Source organism: Raphanus sativus, chromosome 3 (genome assembly GCF_000801105.2).
Source record: "Raphanus sativus cultivar WK10039 chromosome 3, ASM80110v3, whole genome shotgun sequence".
Taxonomy (NCBI): domain Eukaryota; kingdom Viridiplantae; phylum Streptophyta; class Magnoliopsida; order Brassicales; family Brassicaceae; genus Raphanus; species Raphanus sativus.
Window position 1 is genome coordinate 6072739 of NC_079513.1, and position 21204 is coordinate 6093942.

The 21204-nt window shown below is 32.5% G+C and overlaps 2 protein-coding genes across 3 annotated transcripts; one reads left to right on the forward strand and one right to left on the reverse strand.

The window, feature by feature from the left end:
- Positions 1-1876: 1876 nt before the first annotated feature.
- LOC108836036 (uncharacterized) lies at positions 1877-3942 on the forward strand. The gene is made up of 2 exons (XM_018609248.2): positions 1877-2218; positions 3395-3942. Exons 1-2 carry the CDS (start codon positions 2045-2047, stop codon positions 3743-3745), a joined length of 525 nt encoding a protein of 174 aa, XP_018464750.1. The 5' UTR covers positions 1877-2044; the 3' UTR covers positions 3746-3942.
- An 8421-nt stretch (positions 3943-12363) lies between these two features.
- On the reverse strand, positions 12364-13280 carry LOC108844722 (uncharacterized). 2 transcript variants are annotated; one of them, XM_018618014.2, is made up of 4 exons: positions 13125-13280; positions 12882-13048; positions 12711-12816; positions 12364-12634 (listed from the first exon to the last, which is right to left on the reverse strand). In XM_018618014.2, exons 2-4 carry the CDS (start codon positions 12985-12987, stop codon positions 12520-12522), a joined length of 327 nt encoding a protein of 108 aa, XP_018473516.1. In that variant the 5' UTR covers positions 12988-13048; positions 13125-13280; the 3' UTR covers positions 12364-12519. The 2 variants fall into 2 exon arrangements, with proteins under 2 accessions (XP_018473516.1, XP_056861586.1); XM_057005606.1 differs by lacking the exon at positions 13125-13280 and having other exon boundaries at positions 12882-13117.
- Between the last annotated feature and the right edge of the window lie 7924 nt (positions 13281-21204).

A 21204-nucleotide genomic window follows, 5' to 3' on the forward strand; every position in this document is an offset into this window, starting at 1 on the left:
AATTAATTTTAGTAGACATCCACTTGACGTAACATAAACTCATGACTGTTAGAATATGTCTCAATTTTATATATTGTTACAAAATCAATATTAAAACTAATAAATTTATTTAATAAACAATGCTATAAACTTGTTATGCTTCTCAACATATTATAACTTCATTTTAAAAAGTCTTTTATTCAAAGCTGAGTATAAATTTCATTTTACTTCCCAGTATATTATTTTCGTTACAAAATAATTTTTAGATATTTTACAAAATTGTTTTTGATTAATTCAAACTTGGAAAACAAACAATATTTTTAGTACACTGTTTGTTAATAGAGTTAATCTACCAAAATCTCTAATAAAAGCAGATTAAACTATTTATATGGTACAATATAGGGAAAATAGTTAGACACTACAAATATTTTGCGAGCTTTAAGTTAATTCCTTAGCTATTAATTTGGGCAATAATCTCAATTTCATTTGAGACAAGATCGAAAAGTAGAAAAATCTCTAATATATATATATCATCAAACGAATCAAAAAACTCTTATTTTGACTCGTAAGCCCAAGCCGGTAACTCTGAGTCTATGTGAACGACAAAAGACGGTTGCATCCTGGCACTGCGTGCTAGTCGATCCGCCTGCAAATTCTGTGTTCGTGATACATGAATAATCTCTGAGTTGATGAGGACGTTTTTTAGGGTCTTTATGTCTTCTAGATAACTTGTAAAAGCTGGCCATTTCTCTGGTTCTGAAACTATCTTTACCAATTGAGAACAATCCGTTGCAAACGTAACTCTGAACTGATGTAAATTTCTCATACATTCCATAGCCCATATTAGCGCCTCCACCTCTGAGTAAAGTGGTGATTGACTCGCTCTAACATTCCGTGCCCCCATCAGGCTATCAAATCCTTCCAAAGAACTATACCAACTTTGTCCGGAAAAATTATCTTTATCCTTCCATGAACCATCTATAAAACACCATCTTCCTTCTCGTGTTCCAGGGTTATTTCCGGCGACCTGTCGTACCTGAACCTGTGGAAGTACAATCTGTGCATCATTCCATAATACGGATTCTGTCTCAGCCAACTTCAACGTATCCCTCGGGTCAACATCAAGATTACTAAACACCTTAAGATTCCTGCCTTTCCAAATGTACCATAGTATCCAAGCAAACTGATAGATTTCCAGTTTATGCTCAATTCTCCAAAATAAATAATCCATATTTGCAAATAGAGATTGATAGGGGAAGATAGTTGAATTGGATGGAATCTGTGAAAGTGCCCATACCTGACGCGCTGGTGGACACTCAAAAAACACGTGATTTATAGTTTCCTCAGGAACGCCACATCTATCACACCAAATATCTCCTTTTAGTCCTCTTGTTTGCAGATTCTTCTTTACCGCTATGCAACCTGATACCAATTGCCACAAGAAATGCTTCATTTTTGGGGGACATTTTACTTTCCAACGGTATGCTTTCATAATATCAACTATAGGGCCAACCAGTATTAATGGTTTCTCCTTATCAAGATAAACTCTTTCTATTTGATATCCTGATTTTACCGTATATTTTTCATTGTTGGTAAAATCCCAGCCATCCCTATCTTTCAACTGAGCTTTAAATAATCTCACCAAATTTTTCATCATTAGAATACGATTGAATAAATTAACAAATTTCGGGTTAATAAATAGACCTTTCAGTTTCGTATGAACTAAAAAAGAGTTATAAAAACAAATTCCGTATGTCTAAAGCATGAATCAAATCTAGTTTATATTAAAAGTTTTTTCTAGCAATGTGCTTAAATTATATTAATTTGAAATAAATAAACTAAAGATTTTATAAAGAAAAAAGAGAGAGAATTGACTTTAAAAACTTTAGAGGGCTAATGTTAAAAAAAGCCTGATTGGAAAGAAAAAAACTGTTAAGACCGTCGAACCTTCTAAATTCTTATTAACCTAATTGTAACTCTAATATGCGTTCAAGGAAGTATATAAATCCCAACCACAATTGACAAACGACAATACCAAAATCTGAACTCTAACGAGCAGTGGATAATGGCTTCTTCGTCTTCCTTTCTTGTTGCTGTTTTCGTGGCAGTTTTTTTACAGTTTCTCTTTGTCTCTGCTTCAACAAAACCTATCGACGCCATATGCCAACAAGTCACTGACAAACGCTTCTGCATCAAAACTTTGACTGCTTATCCTCCGGCGGCTTCGGCCACCACCACGGTACTATTCTAATTTTTTGAGCCATTAGGTAGATATATATATCATTTGTTACTCAGAGACGGTTGTAGTTGACACTATTTTCTTAATTATCGATTGAAGTTTTTAAGTTATGTTTTAAATTTAAATTAAAATTAAATTAGTTTAGAAGAAAAAGAGACGTTTTAAATTTTTTTTTTTTTTTTTTTTGACAACAATAAACTACTCTATCGTGATTCCACCGGTTCAGAAAGCCAAACCGGAGGGATCGAGTCGACATATAACATAGCTGATGGTGAAATCTTTGCCCCATGAGCAAGCTTGTCCGCCATTATGTTTTGCGCCCTTGGGATATGTCGGATCTTGAAATTAGGGAAGAAAGTCTTACTTCTGCGAAATTCCTCCATATGCGTAGTAAATGCTGGCCATTCTTCGGGTGAGGACACCATCTTCACCAATTGAGAACAATCCGTCGCAAAAACCACATCTGAGAACTGCAGGGTCTTCATGCACTCCATTGCCCAAATCAGCGCTTCACATTCTGCGTGTAAAGGAGATAGGCTACGTCGGAGATTCATTGCCCCCATCATCTTGTCCTCTGAGTCTGTCGTTCGGCAATACCACCCCTGTCCCGTAAATACATCTTGTTCCTTCCAAGATCCATCGATATAACATACCCTGGTTGATCCCAAAGTTTGCCAATCGGTAGGTGACTGAACATTTCCATGAGTGTCCTGTATCAATAATTGTGCCTCTGTCCATAGTGTTTCCTCGAGATCCGCTATCCGCAGAATCTCCTGGGGGTTCCCATTCCTATTTGTGTAGATTTTACTATTCCTATTTTTCCAAATATACCACATAATCCAAGGGAAATAGTTTGAGTCCACTTCTTTCGGTAGCCGCCAAAATAAGTAATCTAAACTTGTAAAAACTGATGTTGAGGGAAAAACTCCCGGTGGAGACGGGATCCTTGATAAGGCCCATGTTTGTAGAGCTGGTGGACATTCGAAAAGAACATGATGCACCGTTTCTTCCTCAGCTCCACAAATATTACAAAAAATCCAAAAAAAAAAGTTTATTGAAAATCCAAAAAATTCAGGATGATAAATGCAGTTACGGATTTTGTGATTGGTAATTTGTTCATGTCTCATTCTGAATCATGGATATATTAATTATTACTATTATTATTTCAATATGTAGCTCCAAGCGGTGGGGGCGGCTATCAACATTGCCAAGTCCTATGCCGAGAAGTGTAGAAAATTCACCGAGAAAACTGCAAAAGAGAACCCTAAACTGAAGGACCAATTCATGGATTGTCAAGATGCCTTCCTTGATATTATATCGTCTCTCAAGAGTGCTGCCGGGGAGCTTAAAGTATCGCCGGACACTGCAAACTATGATGTCATGGTTTGTACAGACCAAACTACCATAGTGAAGAATTCGATCGGAAAAAATAGAGATGTGGCTTCAAATACTATCATGAAGATGACACTTATGATGAATAAGCTTATTGCTATTGCTGCTGGAGCCACTGATGCTCTTTCCCCATAGGGACCACACCGGTTTGTAGGCCTAACTAGCAACTACAAATTGATTGAACTGGCTAAATTTAGTCGATCGTATAAGCATAACAGTATGTGGAATAACTAAAAAAAAGTTGGTTTACGTCATATACCAATCATGTGTATACGGTATGCCGGTTTAAATCATCAATTGTCTAACCGAGTCTATACTATTATTTGCGAAGTGATTTTTCGCGACGGAGCTCGTTAAAAGTTAGAGCGATTAACTATCGATACTACCTTTAATGAATAAAATATATAATTAATTTAAAAATAAAAAACGAAAATTAATTCATTTAATTAGATAATTGATTAAAATTAACAATATATAGTAAGATTTATACAAAATCTAAAAATATTTTAAAATATAAATATAATTCATATGTGTATGTTGTGTTGTTATCTGAATTTGTTTTTAAAATATAAAGTTGAAAACATAAATTATATAACTAAATATTAATCAAATAATTTTTTAAATTTTATATAATTGAAAAGAGAATATTAAGCTAAAAATAAAAACGAAAAATTAATTTATTTAATTAGATAATTGATTAAAATTAATAATAGTAAGATTTATCCAAAATCTAAAAATATTTTAAAATATAAATATAATTTCTATATGTATGTTGTGTTGTTATCTGATTTTTTTTATAAAATATAAAGTTGAAAACAGAAGTATATAACTAAATATTAATCGAATAAATTTTTTAATTTTATATATTTGAAAAGAGAATATTAAGTGACTTTTAAGATTTATTTCTATATAATAAATATGTGTACAAAGAAATTTTCAAAAATTTATAATTGCAGTATAAGAATTTTCAAATGAAATAAAATAATAATTTATTATCATAGTTTTTAGTTAGTAATGCATATACATGTCTTTTCGCAATCGAGTTCTCACGTTAAAAGTTTTTTTTTTTGTCATCAAACGAATAGACTCATATAGATTCTGCACACCAAACTGGGAACTCTACATCCATGTGAACGACGAAAGACGATTGCTGCCTGGCACTGCGTGCTAAACGATCCGCCTTTGAATTCTCCGTCCGTGATACATGAATAAACTGTGAGCTCTGGAAACTGCCTTGTAGACTCTTGATATCTTTCAGATAACTTACGAACGCTGGCCACTCCTCTGGTTCTGAAACCATCTTCACCAACTGAGAACAATCCGTTGCAAACGTAACCTGAAACTGTCTTAAATTTTTCATACATTCCATTGCCCAAATTAAAAGCTCTACCTCCGAATGAAGAGGTGACATACTTGCCCGAACATTTCCCTTTAAAAGTTAAAAGTTAAAAGTTAGGTGGTTAATATCGATATTACCCTTAATGAATAATTATTTTTAATATATATACATGTTTTTCTCCAACAAAAGATTTATACTTAATTTTCAAATCTTTTAATATATTATTAGTTTCCTTTGTATTGGACGTGTTTAGCAATCAGATGGAAAAAAATTACCTATAGAACTTAGTTCGTGGGATATTTCTCAATGCAAGTATAATTATTCACTTAGTAAATTAGACAACAAATATAGTATGACAACCAAATAAGACCTATAGAATATCACCATGAAATTGTCGAATCTATCTATGCCTATAGAATATCATAAAATAAAGTTAAGAGTGATTAAAGTTGTTGATAATTTTAATGAATTATATATAATTTATTAAATAATTAGAAGTGAATTTATGTTAATAATATTAGATTTCTAAAATATATTTGATAATTTATTATATATTGTGTTATTATCTGAAAATAATATTTTCTATTATAAAGTTAAAAAATTAAGATATAAAAAATTTTATAATTGAAAAAAATTCCAACAATATATTTTCTAAGTTATTCCTAATATGTTAGTGTTTTTTAAATTCCAACAAAATAATTCACTAGTCTATATTTAAGAAGTGATTTGCCACATGTCTTCTCTACAATCGTTTTCACACAAAAAATTGTGACGTGGCTATTAAGATTGATGACATGTCATATGGTTAAATATGACATGAACAATTACATTTAATGCTAATATATATTTTTGAAAATCTTTTTAGAATATGGCAATAACTCATATATTACATTTAATATTGATTTATATTTTTGGTAAACTTTGTAGAATATGGTAATAACTCATAAATCATCACTAAAATAAATATATTCAAATATGATATTTTGAATTTCAAAATATTATATAGTTTTAGTTTTATAATAATAAAATTTTTATTATCTAAAATTTTCTAAATTTTCTGAATTAAAAAAATAAAATAAATTGTAATATCATTAGTTTCTTTTAGATATCTACAAATTATATAAATATTATTTAGTTTTAAATTTTGATAACTATACAATTTTATATGATTTTTAGTAATTTTGTACAAGTTGATTTAATAATTTAACCAAATGAAATAAATAATTTTTTATCTAAGATTTTAACTTTATATATATACATATATATTCTTAAATATAATTTAAAATAAAAAATATTTTCTCTCAATTTTATGCTTGATTAATGATATTTATATTAATTATTAGTCAAAATAATAAAATATATAATATTAATAAATTACATTTTAAAATAAAAATTAACTTCTAAAAAATTCATCACTACACATGGTTGAAAACACCTAGATTAATAATTGTGACATAGCTACTAAAATGATGACATGTCTATAGATTAATATGACATGGACAATTATATTTAATGTTAATTATATTTTTGATAAAAAAATTAAAATATGGTAATAACTCATATATTATATTTATTATCGATTTATATTTTGGACTTTTTAAAAATATAGCAATAACGCATAAATCATCATTAAAATAAATATATTCAATTATGGCATTTCAAATTTTGAAATATCATTTAAATTAAAAATATTTCAAAATATATACATATTTTTAGAAAATTATAAAATTAAATCATAAAATCAAATTAAATCGTAAAATCATTAGTTTATTATATATATTTACAGATTTTATAAATATTGTTTAATTTTAATTTTTGACAATTCTGAAATTTTACATATTTATTTAATATATTTAATTAAAATAAATAGATAGAAAAATCTACCTAAGATTATAATTTTAAATATATACATGAATATTCTTAAATATAATTCAAAATAAACAAAATTGGTTTTATCTTAATTTTAATGTTCAGTTAAATCAAATTTGTATTAAAATATTGATAAGAAAGTGATTTGCCATATGTCTTCTCTACAATCGTTTTCACACAAAAAATTGTGACGTGGCTATTAAGATTGATGACATGTCATATGGTTAAATATGACATGGACAATTACATTTAATGCTAATATATATTTTTGGAAATCTTTTAAAATATGGCAATAACTCATATATTACATTTAATATTGATTTATATTTTGGTAAACTTTGTAGAATATGGTAATAACTCATAAATCATCACTAAAATAAATATATTCAAATATGATATTTTGAATTTCAAAATATTATATAATTTTACTTTTATAATAATAAAATTTTTATTATCTAAAATTTTCTAAATTTTCTGAACTAAAAAAATAAAATAAATTGTAATATCATTAGTTTCTTTTAGATATCTACAAATTATATAAATATTATTTAGTTTTAAATTTTGATAACTATATAATTTTATATGATTTTTAGTAATTTTGTACAAGTTGATTTAATAATTTAACCAAATGAAATAAATATCTTTTTATTTAAGATTTTAACTTTATATATATACATATATATTCTTAAATATAATTTAAAATAAAAAAATATTTTATCTTAATTTATGCTTGATTAATGATATTTATATAATTATTAGTCAAAATAATAAAATATATAATATTAATAAATTACATTTTAAAATATAAATTTAACTTCTAAAAAATTCATCACTACACATGGTGTATGAAAACACCTAGATTAATAATTGTGACATAGCTACTAAAATTGATGACATGTCTTATAGATTAATATGACATGGACAATTATATTTAATGTTAATTTATATTTTTGATAAAAAAATTAAAATATGGTAATAACTCATATATTATACTCCCTCTGTTTTTTAAAGATGTATGTTTTAGGAATTTTTTTTGTTTCAAAAAGATGTATTTTTTATATTTTCAATGTAATTTTTGTCAACTAATTATGAATAATTGTGAATCTCAAAAACATTAATTGCATTTCTTGAAATTTTATTGGTTTAGAAATATAGGAAATATAAAATAACAAAAAAACTATGCACTAATAAGTAAATTTTAATATGTTTTATTAAAAAGTGTGAAAATCTCAAAACATGTATTATTTAAAAACAGGGGGAGTGTTTATTATCGATTTATATTTTTGGACTTTTTAAAAATATAGCAATAACGCATAAATCATCATTAAAATAAATATATTCAATTATGGCATTTCAAATTTTGAAATATCATTTAAATTAAAAATATTTCAAAAATATATACATATTTTTAGAAAATTATAAAATTAAATCATAAAATCAAATTAAATCGTAAAATCATTAGTTTATTATATATATTTACAGATTTTATAAATATTGTTTAATTTTAATTTTTGACAATTCTGAAATTTTACATATTTATTCAATATATTTAATTAAAATAAATAGATAGAAAAATCTACCTAAGAATATAATTTAAATATATACATGAACATTCTTAAATATAATTCAAAATAAACAAAATTGGTTTTATCTTAATTTTAATGTTCAGTTAAATCAAATTTGTATTAAAATATGATAAGAAAGTGATTTGCCACATGTCTTCTCTACAATCGTTTTCACACAAAAAATTGTGACGTGGCTATTAAGATTGATGATATGTCATATGGTTAAATATGACATGGATAATTACATTTAATGCTAATATATATTTTGGAAATCTTTTTAAAATATGGCAATAACTCATATATTACATTTAATATTGATTTATATCTATCTTATTAAAACAGAAACATTCTGTTGGACCTAACATTTATTTTGTAAGTTTTTAAATTAAATACACCTTTATACTTTATAGTTAAACCTACATTAAATCACTAATGTTCCTTTCTTTATATTACTATTCATGTTCCCAAACAATATACTTATTTCTTTATACTACTATCAATGTTTCCAAACAATATATTTTATATACTACTATCAATGTTTCCAAACAATACAATAATTAATCTTAGTTATTTTATATCCATCATTTTCTCTTTAAAATTTGTAGAAACGTCATAATTTCAGAAATTACAAAATAATGAACTTAAAATTAGATTATAAGATTAAAAATTATGAAATTATTACAATTTCAATCAAATTAGATTACATATCGGTCATCCATCAGTTCAATCGGTTAGTCTCGGGTTTTAGTGACTTTTTAATATGAATATTTTAAAAAACTAAATGAATTGTTAGATCTCCGGATTAACCGGTATAATCACAATCGGGTTGAATTAAAAACACTGATTAAAATACAAAAATATTTTAAATACACACTCTTTAAAAGTTAACAAAATATTTGTTAAGTTATTAGTGAAATTTTTCATCGTAAAATATTCTGCGCTTCCAAAGCGCGGGTCAAAATCTAGTTTTTGGTAAACTTTGTAGAATATGGTAATAACTCATAAATCATCACTAAAATAAATATATCAAATATGATATTTTGAATTTCAAAATATTATATAATTTTACTTTTATAATAATAAAATTTTTATTATCTAAAATTTCTAAATTTTCTGAATTAAAAAAATAAAAAAATTGTAATATCATTAGTTTCTTTTAGATATCTACAAATTATATAAATATTATTTAGTTTTAAATTTGATAAATATACAATTTTATATGATTTTTAGTAATTTGTACAAGTTGATTTAATAATTTAACCAAATGAAATAAATATCTTTTTTATCTAAGATTTTAACTTTATATATATACATATATATTCTTAAATATAATTTAAAATAAAAAATATTTCTCTTAATTTTATGCTTGATTAATGATATTTATATTAATTATTAGTCAAAATAATAAAATATATAATATTAATAAATTACATTTTAAAATATAAAATTTAACTTCTAAAAAATTCATTACTACACATGGTGCATGAAAACACCTAGATTAATAATTGTGACATAGCTACTAAAATGATGACATGTCTTATAGATTAATATGACATGGACAATTATATTTAATGTTAATTTATATTTTTAATAAAAAAATTAATATATGGTAATAGCTCATATATTATATTTATTATCGATTTATATTTTCGGACTTTTTAAAAATATAGCAATAACGCATAAATCATCATTAAAATAAATATATTCAATTATGGTATTTCAAATTTGAAATATCATTTAAATTAAAAATATTTCAGAAATATATACATATTTTAGAAAATTATAAAATTAAATCATAAAATCAAATTAAATCGTAAAATCATTAGTTTATTATATATATTTACAGATTTGATAAATATTTTTAATTTTAATTTTTGACAATTCTGAAATTTTACATATTTATTTAATATATTTAATTAAAATAAATAGATAGAAAAATCTACCTAAGATTATAATTTTAAATATATACATGAACATTCTTAAATATAATTCAAAATAAACAAAATTAGTTTTATCTTAATTTTAATGTTCAGTTAAATCAAATTTATATTAAAATATTGATAAGAAAAAAGAAAATTTATAATATTTATAAAAAATAAAAATAATTTATATTTATCTTTTAAAAAAATATTTTAAATTCTTTTACTGCACATGGTGCAGGAAAACACCTAGTAATCATATATATATTTATGCAAAACTTGTTCATTATAAAAATAATTTTATGTTTAATTTAAATTTTTGAGAACATAGATAATAATTTATAATGTTGATATTTATTTTAATAGTCATAAACTAATAAATACTTTTAAGAAGATTAAGTCCGCATTTGCGGGTAAAACATCTAGTTGTTCAATTAAAAACAAAGAAGAGAGGAAGAGACAATATCAGTTGAAAGTACACAAACACATTCACCCATGTCTCAAATCTTCCTTCTAACAAAAGGAAATCAAGTACACAAAGTTTTGGTCAATTTCTCCAACTTAAGCGGTAAGATCCTAATTGGAAATCAATGATGTAGTTGTACCATCCGTGACCTCCATAATAGATGCTGGCTCATTTTTACTCATACACCCATGTCTCAAATCTTCCTACTAACAAAAGGACCTAAGAAAAACAAAACATAAAGAAATCGATGCATAAACATGATTTCGACTTGAGCAAGTGTCGGATTCAAGATACACATCCATGGTGAAGAGGTCTTGATCCATGAAAAAAGCCAAATCCAAACTTAAAACCAAAAGAACGAAATCGCGAAAGAACTAAGAACATAAGAAGAAATTACTTGCTTGATATTTGGAAGGATCTACAAATCTTCAAGATTCAAGGTTCAAATCGATAATGATGATTAACATTTTACCTAAAAAAATCGATAATGATATCGACCCTACATTCTTAGGAATCCGTAACTGAGAACCATCCTCTGCGACTAATCGCAAGCTCATTTATAATAAGCCCACTTTAGTTGTTCGTGATTTATAGGTTCAATTTAAAAGGCCCATTTGCAAAAAGAGTTCGTTAATAAAACTCTAGGGCTCTATATCAAATCATCTTTGTACTATTTAAATCTCGAGTTGGTTCTAACAGCAGAGCTTTTCCTAGCCCGGTGAGGTATTGTTTCTTTCCTCTCGCCAAAACCCTAACGTAGTCCTTGCGTTGCCGATTCAATTCATCTTTATTTTCTTCCTTTCGGTCTCTTTTTATTGCATATTAATGTCAGGACTAATGCCTTTATTTGCTTTTATCAATTAGTGTAATAAGATTCCGAACCGATTACAAAGTCTACAAAGAAACATCATAAGAATAGTCTCAGGATATTTACCTCCTACAGTAGCAATATTCATTGTTTTCAGTTTTCAAAATTTATTCCCGCAGGGGACGTACTAGATAGTTTCTGACGTTAATATTTTCTTTCCTTCTGGTTGCAGATATGTCCGGAGCTACGCAGATACCACCTCCATATGTCAGGCTTATTATCGTGAAAACGGCTAAGTTTGTTTGCAAACACGGGTTAGAGATTGAAAACAGGATTATAGCTTCCAACGTCAAGAATGCTAGATTCAAGTTTTTGAGCAGCTCAGATCCTTATCATGCGTTTTACAAAGACACACTTTATGAATATCAAGCTCAGAACAACCATGGAGTTGAAGCTAATGACGATGCTGCTACAGGTGCACAACCCGACCCTTTGGCTCAACTTACGATTCCCCCTGAAGAGGATTATACAGTCATACTTCCTGAAGGGATCACAGACGAGGAGCTTAATAATGCTAACTTCACAGTACGTGTTGTAGCGCGGCAGGGAAGATCGTTCTTAGTGGAATTGATGAGAGGAGAGATTAATAATAATCCTCAGTCTTATTCTAAGAATCTAATCCACAGTATGTTTGATTGTTTCGATGCACTGGTTGATACATCCACAGCTTTAATAGTTAAGATAGGATGTTTTATTTTATTTTATTTTTTGTTATTGTTTTTATCAGTTACTTTAGGAGTTATCCTTCTTTTCAAAATGTAGTTCGTTTAGCAATCTTAATACATAGAAATGTTAGGGCATCTTTGTCCCTATAACCCCATATGGGTTTCTTAACGATTATTTAATTAATTGATTGTACTTAAGAAATTTTGTTAAGAAACTATTAGAATATGATCGGTGGCTTCACACAACGTGATCCGTATGATTGCACCCATCCGTTTGCTGTGAAATGCAAAACCTGACAACTGCTCTCCAAAGTACTCAACCATGTCGTTTCTCTACAATGCTGTTAAAAACAGAGTAAGAGACAGAACATGTCACAACGATTAGTTGATTAAGCATTAGACGACTCACCTCAGGCTCTCCATGGACAAGAACATCGATGTCAAGATCCTCTTGGATGTCAACAACTTTCTTGATCTCTTCCTTGATGGCCTTGACATAATCCTCGTCAGAGATTCTAGTACAAGAGAGCCAAACTACTTAAATGAACAATGCTCAACGGGTTTAGTTTAAGAGACTAACTTCTTGGCCTTGTACTCACGGCAAACCCTGCTGAGTTCCACGGTCTGTGGGAAGGAACCAATGGTTGTGGTTGGGAGGATTGGAAGGTTAAGCTTCTTCTGCTCATTATCTAGTCTTGCGGTAACTTCAGTAGCACGGCGATGGTCTGATCCCTTCAAATCAGCAGCCTGAGATTACAAGAATCACAAATCATCAATACCAATACAAACATCATCGTTCAAAAGACACTGAGTGTGACGGAACTTAGAGCCTTCTGGACAGACTGGTTGGTGACTCTAGGGGAAGACCTCCTTGAAGACAAAGCCTCTGCGTTGGCAGAGAATAAGCTCCGAAAGAGTGTGAAGTGTTAGAGAGTTGTAGAGTGTAGGGTTTCACTAGAGAAACAAGTTTATTTTGTTGCAATACCTGATTAGTCTAACCAGCCAAAGCCTTGGCCAACGCATCAACTTCAACAACCTTCTTAGCAGCGAATGCTAGCCAAGACTTGATTTCAGCATCCAGCTTAGTCTCGTTAACAAGGACAACAGCAGTGTGAAGAAGAGAGGAGAACAACAAGTTGAGACAACAAGCTTGTCTGCACCAATATACAAAGAATATAACCAACTAGTTTAAAAAAAAAACACTTCTAAGTGACTAGAGACCATACCTTTACCAACAACACCCTCAAGTGACTGTAAGGTAATGAGAGAGGCAGCAAGGTCATTGGAGAAGATGATGATGATGATGAAGTGTTTGAGTATGGTGATGAAACAGTTGTGGAGAGAGCTGTATTGAAAGATTGAGAAGCTATATGTTTCGACAAACTCAGCCTCAGATCATCCAAAACGGAACCGATTGAACAAACAATTGCATGCCCCGACGAAGAGAAGACGAAGAGAAGAAGAAGAACAAACCGGAGGCGGAGAAAACAAAGACGAAGAGAAGAGAAAGAGAAGAGAAGAGAAATTATTGAGGTTTGCCCATATGCTGACACGTGGCCTCTTTCTTTGGCTAAAAGGATCGGTGTCGAAAAGCACAGAATAAGGATCGGTTATTAAAGTTAATTTTAGGGGGTGTTATTGAATAGAATAATTTAATAGAATTGAATGTAATTTAATTCCAGACTTAAAACCAGTGTTATTGGATTGTGTATTTGGTGGATAGAATTTAAATCCATTAAAAGTCCCTGTTATTCAATATTTTTTAGATATTTCTGGAATTCAGTTATGGTGGATTTTTAATAGAATTCATTATGTATTTTTAACTAAAACAAGTCCTACTATTTTGTCAAGATTTCAAAAGAAACGGGACATGATATCTTTTTCCATCAAAGTACTTGCAGACTTAAATTCCCATACTTAATTGAAATTCCAGTTTCAATAACACCTCCTTAGTTTTGATTTAATTTAATACGGTTATTTCTTTAAAACCCCATTAAAAAACCTACGATAAGGATGGTCATCGGTGTCGAAAAGCAGAGAATAAAAATCGGTTATTAGAGTTAATTTTAGTTTTGATTTAATCTAATGCTGTTATTTCTTTAAAACCCCATTAAAAACCTGAGATAAGGATGGTCTTACGATTTCTCAGAGTGTTGTTGTCTCCAATAAAACAAAAGTAAAGCACTTCCATTTATCTTAGGGTTGACATTGATTGGTCCCCCGTACTACATAAACCCACAATTTTTTTTCCCCAGACTTCTTACCTCATCAATTGTCTCCCTAAACAAATAAATCAATCAATTTTCCACAATTTTAAACAGATTAGCTAAATCACGTTTAGTGACTCAAATTCGCGATTAGAAACACCTGATTGTCCAATAACAAACCCGATTAAAGCTTAACCCACCTCTAAAACCACGATTAAAGCTTGACCTGACTCTAATACTCAGATATATCAAAGACACGATATCTCTTTTCTTTCTGCGTCAAAAATAAAATTGAGGGTTAGGGTTTATTGGAGGATAAGGACTAACTAAGTGGATATACATGAGGAAGTTTAGGAGATAATGATGTAATTAGGAGATATACACAAAAGTCCTAAGTCGGTTTATATTGTGATGTATATATACTCATGTAAACGTAATCAATAACACAAGTTTTCCAGTCATATTTACATACAGATTTATATGGTATCAGAGCAACGATTTGCTTAAGCGAGCGTTCAAGATCACGTGTTGAAGATGGGCGACGCTGATGATTCAAAACAAGTAATACCGAAACAGGGTGAGATGATGGCAAACTCGCCATATGCTCTGTTTTCTTCAGATAATCCAGGTGCTTTGATCACTTCGGTCAAGTTGAAAGGAGATAATTACAACGAGTGGGCTATGGAGATGGTGAATGCACTTAGGGCCAAGAAGAAGTTTGGATTTGTCGATGGAACCTTGGCAAAACCAACGGAAGACAGTCCAGATTTGGAGGCTTGGTTGAGTGTGAATTCGATGATAGTGGGATGGATCAGATCTTCAATAGAATCGAGGGTCAGATCTACTGTGACCTTCATCACTGAAGCTCACAAGCTCTGGGAGAATTTGAAGAAGAGATTTGAAGTTGGTAACAAAGTCCGCATTCATCAACTGATGGAGCAACTTGCTTCATGTCGACAAAACGGACAAGCAGTAATAGATTACTATGGAAGGCTTGCGATGATGTGGGAGGAGTTGCAGACGTACAAACCGGCGCCTGCGTGTACCTGTTCAGCTGCTGCAGTTTATGAGAAAGAACGTGAGGATGAAAGAGTCCATCAGTTCATTATGGGGTTAGACGAGTCAAGGTTTGGGAACGTAGTCACTGCAATCATTGAAGCTGACGAGTTACCAGACTTGGGGAAGGCTTATGGTAAAGTGATCAGAGAAGAAGCGCGACTGAATACAGCCAAGGCTCGTGAAGTAGCTCCACAGGATGCAATCGGGTTTGTGTCTAGAAAAGAAGGGTCAACAGAGATGCATGATCAACAAGCAACTGGACATACAAACAAAACAGAGAATTCTGACTCTGGTTTCGGAAACAGAGCAAGGGACCGTGTGTGTTCAAATTGTGGGAAGACTGGACACGAGAAAAACAATTGCTGGCAGATCATAGGATATCCTGAATGGATGAATGAAAGACGAGGAGGACGAGGATCAGGAAGAGGTCATGGAGGTACTGGAAGAGGTGGAGGTCGCGGTGCTGCAAACACGGCTCATGCGACAAGTTCTTACAGTTCTGGAAGTTCTGATCTCACTCCTGATCAGTGGAGAGCCATCACAGCTATCATAAACGACAGCAAAGGTGGTGGTCAGCATGAAAAACTGTTGGGTAAGAGTCTTGGAGATGTGATAATAGACTCAGGGGCTTCACATCACATGACTGGTGATATGAGCCTACTGGTCAATGTGAGAGAAACCTCACCGTGTGTTGTAGGTTTCGCTGATGGTGGGACTTCTACATCGTATCAGACCGGTGATATGATACTTACGGACAAGATCTCACTCAGAGATGTGTTGTTTGTTCCTAAATTGGACTGCACACTGATTTCGGTTTCAAAGCTTTTGAAACACACAAATTGCTTTGCCTTATTCACCGATACTATTGTTGTTTTGCAGGACCGTTCCTCGAAGACTCTGATTGGAGCCGGTGAGGAGCGTGATGGGGTGTATTTCTTCAGAGATGTGAGAGTCGGACGTGCTAACAGAGCTGAGAGAAGTGATGATCAACTGCTGTGGCATAGAAGACTTGGGCATCCATCTTTTTCGGTTTTTTCTTCGTTATCTGAGATTTTCGGTGTTAAAAATAAAGCTTGCTCTAGTCCGTGTGACATGTGTTTTAGAGCAAAGCAAACAAGAGATGTTTTTGGTGATAGTATTAATAAAACAAGCAAGTGTTTTGAACTTATACATGTGGATGTTTGGGGACCATACCGTGTGCCTGCTTCATGTGGAGCAGTGTACTTCCTTACTATTATGGATGATTTTTCAAGAGCAGTTTGGACTTACTTGTTACTTGCGAAGTCAGAGGTTCGGAAGGTGTTGCAACGGTTTTGTGCATATGCAGAAACACAGTTTCAGAGTTCTGTTAAAACTGTGAGAAGTGACAATGGGACATAATTCATGTGCCTTGGACAGTACTTTCAGGACAAATGCATAATACATCAGACTAGCTGTGTTGATACACCGCAGCAAAACGGCAGAGTGGAGAGGAAGCACATGCATATCTTGAATGTAGCAAGAGCACTGCTGATTCAATCAAAAATGCCAGTGAAATTTTGGGGTGAAGCAATCTCAGCAGCCGCACATGTCATCAATATGACACCCACGAAGGTGCTACAAGGATGCTCACCGTTTGAGAAGCTATTTGGGTTGAAGCCATCTTATGGTACTTTGCGAGTTTTCGGCTCACTTTTCTATGTGCACCGGAGGGACAGAAGTAAAGATAAGCTAGGGGAAAGAAGTAGACGATGTGTCTTTGTTGGATATCCTTTTGGTAAGAAAGGTTGGAGAGTATATGACCTAGACAACAATGAGTTTCTTGTGTCAAGAGATGTGAGTTTTTCGGAGGAGGTGTTTCCATATAGTGATAATGACACCAACTCATTGATTCAAAATCAACCTACTGGAGGGCCAGATGATGATTGGATAGTAAACTCTCCTACGGAGGAGAGGGGGAGTGAGTCTCAGAACTCACACAATACACGAACAGAGGAAGTGTCTGGTGAGAATGTTGACACTGATGGTGGAGTTGCAGAACAGTCAAGTGAACAAATGACAACTAGTGGAGATGAACAGAATGCAGTTGCAGTCTCGGAAGGTAGTATGGAAGAGACTGTTGCAAAATCATCAGAGGAACAGACTGTTGCAGAGCCTAAAATGGGACGAGGTTGCAGGGAAAAAGTGCCTTCTGTAAAGCTGAGAGATTATGTCAGCTACAATGCTCGACATTTGAAACAGAAATCACCCCCTCACGATCAAACACTCACGGCTCCATCTCTCATTTCAGAGTCTTCGACGACAGTCCAAGGTAAAACACCATATCCCCTTCAAAATTATATCTCTGATGAACGATTCTCACCTGCACACAAAGCTTTCCTAGCTGCCATTACACAGGATAGAGAACCGAGAAGCTACAATGAGGCGGTTCAACATAAAATATGGTGTGACTCAATGCAGAAGGAGATAGTAGCTTTTGAGGAGAATGGGACTTTCAGTGTGGTGGACTTGCCTCCCGGTAAGAAAGCTATTGGGAACATGTGGATTTATAAGTATAAGTACAATGCGGATGGAACAATGGAGAGACCAAAGTCACGTCTAGTTGCATTGGGGAATAGACAAGTGAAAAACAAAGACTTTAAGGAGACTTTTGCTCCTGTGGCGAAGATGACTACGGTGCGTAGTTTGCTGAGAGTGGTGGCTGGTAAAGGTTGGGTTGTGCATCAGATGGATTGCACAACGCTTTCCTCCATGGAGATCTTAAGGAGGAAGTCTATATGAAGTTGCCTCAGGGTTTTAAGGCATCTGGTCCCAATAAGGTTTGCTTGTTACACAAAGCAGTTTATGGTCTTCGTCAGGCTCCGAGGTGTTGGTTCTCTAAGCTTACTTATGCTCTTAAGAAGTATGGTTTCAAGCATTCATATGCTGACTATTCATTGTTTACTTTCTCACGGAGGGGAGTTGAGTTGAGAGTTTTGATTTATGTGGATGATCTACTTGTGTGTGGCAACGACTTGAAGTTTGTGAACGAGTTTAAGGAGTATTTGAGCAGATGCTTTCACATGAAGGATCTAGGGAAGTTGAAATACTTTCTTGGTATTGAAGTAGGCAGAAGTGACAAAGATTTTATGTTAACACAAAGGAAGTATGCATTGGATTTGATCTCTGACGTGGGTCTACTTGGTTGCAAGCCTGTTGCCACGCCTATGGAACAGCATCACAAGCTGGCTTTAGATAAAAGTCATTTTATGAGTGATGCAGAACAGTACAAGAGACTAGTGGGGCGTCTGATTTATTTGTCTATTACACGACCCGACATATCATACTCTGTTCATATTCTGTCACAGTTTATGAAAGCTCCTAGAGAAGTGCAGTGGGAAGCAGCCTTGCGAGTTGTCAGGTACCTCAAAGGCACGGCTGGAAAAGGGATTATGCTGAGTTCGAAGTCTGATCTGAGTTTGTCGGTATACTGCGATGCAGATTGGTCAGCATGTCCAGTCACGAGAAGGTCCTTGAGTGCTTATGTCACACAGGTTGGAGGTTCACCGGTGTCGTGAAAGACTAAGAAGCAAGGGGTTGTGTCTCATTCGTCGGCTGAAGCAGAATATAGGTCTATGGCTCAAGCAACGCGAGAAGTGAAGTGGCTCAGGCGTTTGTTATGTGACTTGGGAGCCAAACAACTCAGTCCTTCCAAGATGTATTGTGATAGTAAGTCTGCAATATACATTGCGGCTAATCCGGTGTTCCATGAAAGAACTAAACATATAGAGTCAGACTGCCATCAAGTTCGTGACGCGATACAAGACAAGACGTTGGAAACAGTTCATGTACGGACTACAGAGCAGATTGCAGACGTCTTGGCTAAGGCGCTTGGAAGAGTTCAGTTTGAAACATTGTTGTTCAAGTTGGGAGTTAGAAATTTTCACATTCCCAACTTGAGTGGGAATATTGGAGGATAAGGACTAACTAAGTGGATATACATGAGGAAGTTTAGGAGATAATGATGTAATTAGGAGATATACACAAAAGTCCTAAGTCGGTTTATATTGGGATGTATATATACTCATGTAAACGTAATCAATAACACAAGTTTTCCAGTCATATTTACATACAGATTTATAGGGTTCATCGAGAAAACTGAAACAGCAACCATGGAAGAGAGAGAGAATGAATTTGAGCAAGTGATTTCTGGGTAAGTCGTGTTGGATTGTGATTCACGTAAAGAAGCTGAGAATCAGATGAAGGAAAGAAGAAAGAGTTTGGTCATGTGTCAAACACTCTATTCCAGCAAGAAGGTTTCAAGAGGAGAAGCTTTAGTGAATATCACGTGATATACACGTGAGGTATTATTTACTTATCTCTTTCAGAGTACGACTCTGATTATCAAGCTTCATAGCTTCTTCTTCTGCGTGAGACGAGAGAGAGATTGCGTGAGACGAGAGAGAAAACAGATTGTATCAAAGAGGTTGATACTTCCAGATTAGGGTTTGGGTTTTCTCGGGGTTCCTCTGTTACTCTTTCATCTTCTTCTTCCTCCTTGGTGTTCATGACGAGTTAGCTTTTGTTGCAGAGAATTGGGGAAAATCATCTCTTCAAGTGGGTTGATGAAACTTGGAATGAGGAGATTCTTATGGTGGAAGCAAGACAGAGAACATTTGAAGAAGAGTTTGAAGGTCTAAAGATGAATGTTACTGATAATCTTGAGGAAGATGAAGCTTTGATAGATGAAGTTTCGAAAGACAATAGTTGTCTTGGAGTTATTACACTGCTTTGTAGTAAATTTTGGTAATTGTGTTTGCTGGTAAAACAGAATGTATTGTCCTTTTATGTGTTGTCTAGGAACAATGACGAGATTCATATATATGTAAAATTAGTACCTAATGTATTGTCTCATTTGAGAATGTATTGTCCTATTGTTTTAGTACCTAATGTGTTTGCTGGTAAAAGAGAATGTATTGTCCTCTTGTTTTAGTACAAATATAAGACACAGAAACGAGACAAGATGATGCATAAAAAAACAGAGACGAGACGAGATGATACATAAAACAGAGACGAGACGAGATGATGCATAAAAAACAGAGACAAGAAAAACACAACAAATATAACGACACATCAAAGACAATATTCATAACATAGCACATAAACGACACAGTAAAGACAAGTAGGCAAAAGATAAGTTAAAGTTCTAAAACATGAAAACAGAACACATAACATAGCACTTAACAACACAAGTAGGAGATTGCTGTCAAACGGCTGCAGAAGAGCTTCCAGCTTCTGGTCCAGAAGAGCTTCCAGCTACGGGTTCAGTCTTGATCTTCTTCTTTGGGTGGATTTTGCATGTAGCTGCATTGTGGTCAGCTTCCCCGCATTTGGAGCAGTGCATTGTGCGGCCTTGCCTTCCAAGCCTTTCTTCTTGCTTCTTCCTCTTCTTCTTCGGTGATTCATATTTTCCTTTGATTCTCGGATAGCTCTTTTTCTTACTCTTTTTTTTCCTGCCAGGAAGTGAAGGCTCTGGTGGTTCCACCACTAACTTGTATTTTCCCTTCTTCATCCAAAATCTTGGTCCTCTAACCGTGTTGATAGAATCACTGTAAGTCATTTGCCACAAATCAGTGGAGAAGAAATCAGAAACATAATCTTCAACATCTAAGCCAGCAT